Genomic DNA, 5,481 nt, shown 5'->3' with positions numbered 1-5,481 from the left:
CAGCCACCGAGCAGGCTCCTTAGCACGGCACACACGCTGCTCCTCCGGGTCCGCAGAGGCTGTCGCTTTGCTGCTTTGCCCCCATCCTCAGATTTAGGGGTGAAGTTTGAACTCTGGACCTGCCAGGATATGGGAACCTGCCTTTCAGAGAGCAGGGCCCTTCCCTTTGCTTTGTACGCCCCAGGCTCCTCACCCTGGAGGGAAGCCCAGCGAGAAAAGAGCCCGGGGGCTTTTCTGTGCCTGGCTATAGAGACTTTCCCTCAGGCCTGGTAAAACTGCTGGCCAGGTGCTGGGGAGGCATGCGGGGTGTCCGGCTCCTTCGCCTCGGCTTCCCACAGGTTGTCATAGCTGAAGTCGCTCTGGAAGCTCTGGAGCTCGGCATAGTCATGGTAGGAGTCGCGGTGCCGGCAGTTGGCCTCTGGCAGGTCGTAAGTGCCGACATTTCCATCTGCAGAAAAACCAACCAAAGCGTTCAGAGAGGTCATGACCAACCCGGTGGTTGTCTCCTCCTTTGCCAGCAGAGAGTACGCACGAGGGTCAGGAAAAGCGCAGCCCAGATGCCAGTAGATCTGGGCAAAGCGGTGGAAGTGTGCCATGGAACAAACCGCAAGCCCCCCACGTGTGATGAGTGGCCAGGGCTGGTGGGCAGTGAGTGGAAGCCAAGACAAGTGCCTCCATCAGACCGACCCAGGCAAAGGGCAGGGTGACAGAGTCGGTCCCACCACGGAGAAGCAGGAGGAAGGAAAGGCATGTACGAGTCCTCGTGTTCCCTCTCAGCCCTGCTTTGAATGACGCTTATGGAGACAGACACCGGCAAGGTGAGGTGGGCTGCAGCACCCGAGCAGCCTCCCAAAAGTCTCACCTGGTGGCTGCAGAGAAGGGCCCAGATGTTCCTCTCGCAGAGAAGAGATCTGAAAAGGAAGAGATGCACTGATGAGGAGGACTTAGCACTGCAGTCCTGGGATACCGCACACCAGGGAATCAGCCTCCGTTGGTTCCCCTATTCCTGCTCCCCAAGATGTATCCCACCACAGAGCAAAGGGCTCTGCAGCGAGCAACTGCTCTTCCAACCCGGAGAAAGCCAAGCTGGGAAACCCTGTACCCCCACGTATTCCCCTGCAGCCTGCACAGCATGGGGCACTAGGACTGCATTTACAAACTCACGTCTTCAAGATAAGAAGGGTCAGGAGGAGACCGCAGCTGGAGACGGCACGAGGTGCCGATGGTGCTGGAACTCGGAGCTGCAGGCACCCCTCTGCAGTGACTGCTGGGCAGGGGCTGGCAGTTCCTCTTCTGCAGAGAGAGATGCTGGGGTACCGGGACGGCCGGGCATCCATTCACCTGTGGTGACCCCGTCTGTCCATGACACTGCCGGAACTTAACCAAAACAAACTCTAGATTTGATACGTGCAATGGGAAGTTGGGGAACACTGACTGGTTGCTCCCCACCTGTAAGCCTGCCCTGCTATGAACAGACTTAGGCAAAACAAGGTTTTCTGCCTGCCTTGTAAATCCTACTCCATTCCAATCCTGACGGCCTTAGATGGGAAAGGAAGAATGGCTGTGGGTCCCTTGCAGAGACTCACAGAGGTAGTGGTAGCTGGCCAGATGTGAAGGTCGTAGGATGAAACCCACTGACAGCTCAGGACAGAGCGCAGTCAGGAAGAACCCTCGGAGGGAAAGGAGGACTTAGCACTATGGGGGATGCCAGCCACAGCCTCAGAAATAGTCTTTTCCCAAGAGATGTGCAAAACTAGAAGTGTAGCCTTTAATAGGCACTCAGTTATCACAGCTGGAATTTTTGGGGGTGGATAAAGTGGTCTCTGTGTCTGAGTCATCTCTAGTTTCTGTAGACTGGTTCACATCTCAGTCCCTGCCTTTGTCTTGCCGTTTCTGGCTCTTCCTGGGATTGTTGTGACGCTGGCATCCAGTGATAAGACAGGGGAAACCTGTTCCCCTCTGACTCTGTCCTGGCTTGAAAAAAACAGAGAACTACGCTGTGCCCTGCCCCACCCCGAAATGCAGGTCTGAGTTTCCACATCCCACTCAGGCTCAGGCAGAGAGCAGGAAAAGAAATGGCCAGAGGCATCATTTCTGGAGCCAAAAGCCTGTGTGCTGACTCAGGGCCGTAACCAGCAGCGAAGGTGCAGGGTACCTCTTCCAGGAAGCTGGAGCCTGCCATGCTGGGAGAGCTGGGAGAACTGGGTGTATAGGGATCAGCGTACAAGGGGGAGCGGGGCATGGCCGGCTTCTCCAGGGAGCTGGAAGCTGTCGAGGGCTGACTTCCCACCAAGCTCCATCTGTTCAGCTAAAAGGCAGAATTGAAACAGGAAGATGACATGCTGTTCCCTACTTGCAATTCATCCCCAGGAGGGATCGGAGTGGGGAATCTCCCCGCAATTCCAGTCCCAAACACTGCTCAGCCGCGAGGGATGGCGGGACTGACTCCCGACCGTACCTGTCTGTGCTAACAAGGGGACTTCCCTGGGCGTAAGGCAGATGCACACTCATTGAGGCTGAGGGGAGGGAAAGGTGGCACCACACACTAAACCGGTGATGGACACATGCTGGAAAGCCCTCAGAAGAAGGGGCTGTGTCCTTTGAAGCAATAACACCCCTACTTGCAGAGCACTGGTGCTTGTGTTGCCTCAGGAATTAGTGCCCAGCATCTCAGGGCTCCGAGAGCCATTGCTCCACTTGCTGTGTTTAACCTCACCTCCCATGGGCTATTTTCAAATGGAAACGGGTTTCACGCCTGCCCTAGAGCACCTGCCAGGCCAGCTATTCCTGCAAGTGGCACTGTAAGGAAAATGTGAACGGTGCACCAGTTCCTCTGCCATTCGACCCTTCCCAGGCCGGAGGGCAGCCCCACCACCTCCCAGCCCCCTTACACTGCTCAGGTCCAGGTGTGACGAGGGAGCTGCAGGGCGATGCTGCGAGCTGCGTGCGGAGTACGGTTCGTTGTACACCGAGGACAAGAGCTCGCCGTTGGGGTTTTCGGGAATGAGGCTGCAAATGGTCCTCTCCGTGTCCTGGCTGGGCAGTTGCTGGCCACAAGGCCCACATTTGCCTTTGGACTTTCGGGTGCTGCCCCCCCTCCGTAGGTCCTGTGCGGGCAGACCCGTGCTTGGCCAGTTGGCTTGTGCCAGGCTCTGAAACAAGAAGACAGACCCCCGGAGCTGGCTCTCCTCCGGCCAGCCCCAGGTACGCAGACCCAGCTGCAGCCAACGCACTCCCCTGCTAGGGTGGCTGCTGCGGGCATCGCACAGCGCCCGGGCATCGGCATCCTGCGGCCCGTGCCCCACGGGTTTCTCCTTGTTGCATGCACCCATCCCTGAACATACGAATGCTGCAGAGGGTCAGAGCAAAGGCCAGCCTAGCCCATCACCTCCACCCACCCGTGGGCTTTTACTTTGGGCTTTCCTGACCTTTGAACAGTCCCATTTACCCTTTTGCAATCTGTACAAACAATCCTTATGTAGAGTGGAGCATTGGGATGGGAGTCTGCAGCAGACTTTTCCTTTATCGGCAATGACAAAGCTGAGGCAGGACAAATACAGGCTCCAGGCGTGGATTTGCCATGCCACAGAGCAAACACTGACCGCCCGAGCTCAGCCCATCCAGGCACCTCAACGGACCGCTCTGCTCAAAGGCAGCGTCTGTCCCCACATGCGTCCCAGGCTTTTCAGGGGTTCACTTACATGGAGAGGCTGAGAATAGCCAGGGGAGAGGGGGTCTTCGAGCACCCTGCCCTCAGGCATCAGCACGAAGGACTGTCCATCAGGGAGAGAGCCGCTGTGCTGGGAGAGGTGTGTTAAGGTGGCCACTCTCCCTCCCGATGCCCAGGAGTTCGTACGGCCATCAGAAGTGAGTGACCCTCTCCCGCTGCCGGCAAACTAGATGGGCGAGAAGAACAGCACATGAGAACAGCCCTCGGCGTGGCTGCAGGGACATCCCTCACCCACCCCACTCCCCCGGCCCAGCCCAGCCCTCCGTGCCCACACGCAGGGACTAGACCTGGGTCTGGGCTGTGCCCACATGGCAAGCAGTTGCCGGAGGCAGCCGTGCCCAGTGTGGCAGGGTGTGATGCCCCCTGAGGCTGAGAGGGTGGCTGAGTTGGGTTTGCAGGGGTGACAGGGATGAATGAGGAGGGCTCGCAGTGGGGAGAAGGGTGCTCAGGCACCCTGACCCCATCCCAGCTGCAGTGCTGGCAGGGTGGGTCTCCCCTTCCTTGCAAGACCCTGTTAATGTCCTTGTGCCAATGCCTCACCGCAAAACACTGTCAGAGTCTATGGCCAGGGGTCTGCTTTTGAAGGAATTTAATATAATATATGCCTATATAATGTAATATAGGGCTTCAAAATAATTTGCAGGGATCAGCAACTTCAGGACAGCCTTCAAGCAGTGGACCTGAAGCAAAGTCTGCTGTGTCACAAGAGTACTCACACGTGGCCAGAGATAGGACAGACATCTACTGATTACCATGCAAACCCACAATATCGGTTACCTGGCTGAGGTGTGGCAGTTTTAATCCCGAGAAACTCTCTGATCCAGAGAGGGAGGAGTCGGCATTTCGAAACTGGGCTGTTTTGAGACAGTAGAGCCACTCCTGGTAATCATCATAGTTGTGGCAGATCACCCGGATCGAATTGATTAGTCGACCTGTAAAAACATCACTCACTGCTGTCACTGGGTTTGATTGACAGTACGTGTTGCTTCTTTCAGAAACCCACGGGAATCCCCTTGCTCCATCCCTCCCCTCCTGTTCTCCCAGGATGTGGAGACCCCAAAACCAGTGCAGGGACAACAGGAATGTTCTACCTTTGGTGCTGACCCTTTGCACCTGGCTAAATGTAGGACAGGGGCAATCGCAGCCCAGATCTAAATAAGGGGGAACCTGTGCCACAGTCGTGCTACGACACGCACACCCCCGGTGCAAGCGCTGCTGCTGGCTCACAGCCTCTCCCTGCCCGCAAAGCCAGGGCACCGATGGTCCAAGATTTCCAAACTTTCCAGTTCACAGAGCTTGGGTGCCGACGTGAGCAAGCACAGCCAAGAAGATGGCCACAGCAGCTTAGCAAAACCAGCCCAACCCCAGAGACCTCCGTGGCTGCTGCCAGCACACCCCTCGGCATGCCGGACACGCACCTTCTATTAAAAAGGAGGTTTTCTCGTTTTCTTCAAAAAGCACTTGGATGGCATTGAGTGGCAGCTCGCCCTGTCGGAGAGAGAAGCAGGCTTAGGAGCGCACAGCTGAGCAGAGCTCACAGTCCGTGCCGTACGGCACGCAGCGGGGAGGACAACGTGGCTTTAGGGCTGGAGTCTCTGCAGGCACCTGGCTGGCAAAACTCTGCTTCCCAGAGGCTTTTGGGAGCCTACTGCAAAGTTTTGCCAGCTTAGCTGGGGGCATGAGGAGGGGAGCCCCCAGCACAGGACCAACGGTGAGGATGGGGCGATGCTGGCAGGAGCCTGGCTGCTCTT

General features: G+C 57.0%; 1 protein-coding gene across 1 annotated transcript in view; it reads right to left on the bottom strand.

The window, feature by feature from the left end:
* Nucleotides 1-260: 260 nt before the first annotated feature.
* Nucleotides 261-5,481, bottom strand: part of PLEKHN1 (pleckstrin homology domain containing, family N member 1) — a gene marked incomplete at its 5' end in the record, with an annotated part of 22,800 nt that continues 17,579 nt past the window's right edge. The window contains 7 exons of the mRNA XM_009708430.1: nt 261-448; nt 863-911; nt 2,156-2,308; nt 2,892-3,152; nt 3,702-3,896; nt 4,508-4,662; nt 5,149-5,218. Coding sequence (XP_009706732.1) covers nt 261-448; nt 863-911; nt 2,156-2,308; nt 2,892-3,152; nt 3,702-3,896; nt 4,508-4,662; nt 5,149-5,218 — 1,071 coding nt within the window. The remainder of the gene's footprint in view (nt 449-862; nt 912-2,155; nt 2,309-2,891; nt 3,153-3,701; nt 3,897-4,507; nt 4,663-5,148; nt 5,219-5,481) is intronic.

Source organism: Cariama cristata, unplaced genomic scaffold (genome assembly GCF_000690535.1).
Source record: "Cariama cristata isolate BGI_N322 unplaced genomic scaffold, ASM69053v1 scaffold18249, whole genome shotgun sequence".
NCBI classification, from domain to species: Eukaryota; Metazoa; Chordata; class Aves; order Cariamiformes; family Cariamidae; genus Cariama; species Cariama cristata.
The sequence above is the reverse complement of the archived record's forward strand: the minus strand, read 5'-3'. Positions and strand labels throughout refer to the sequence as shown.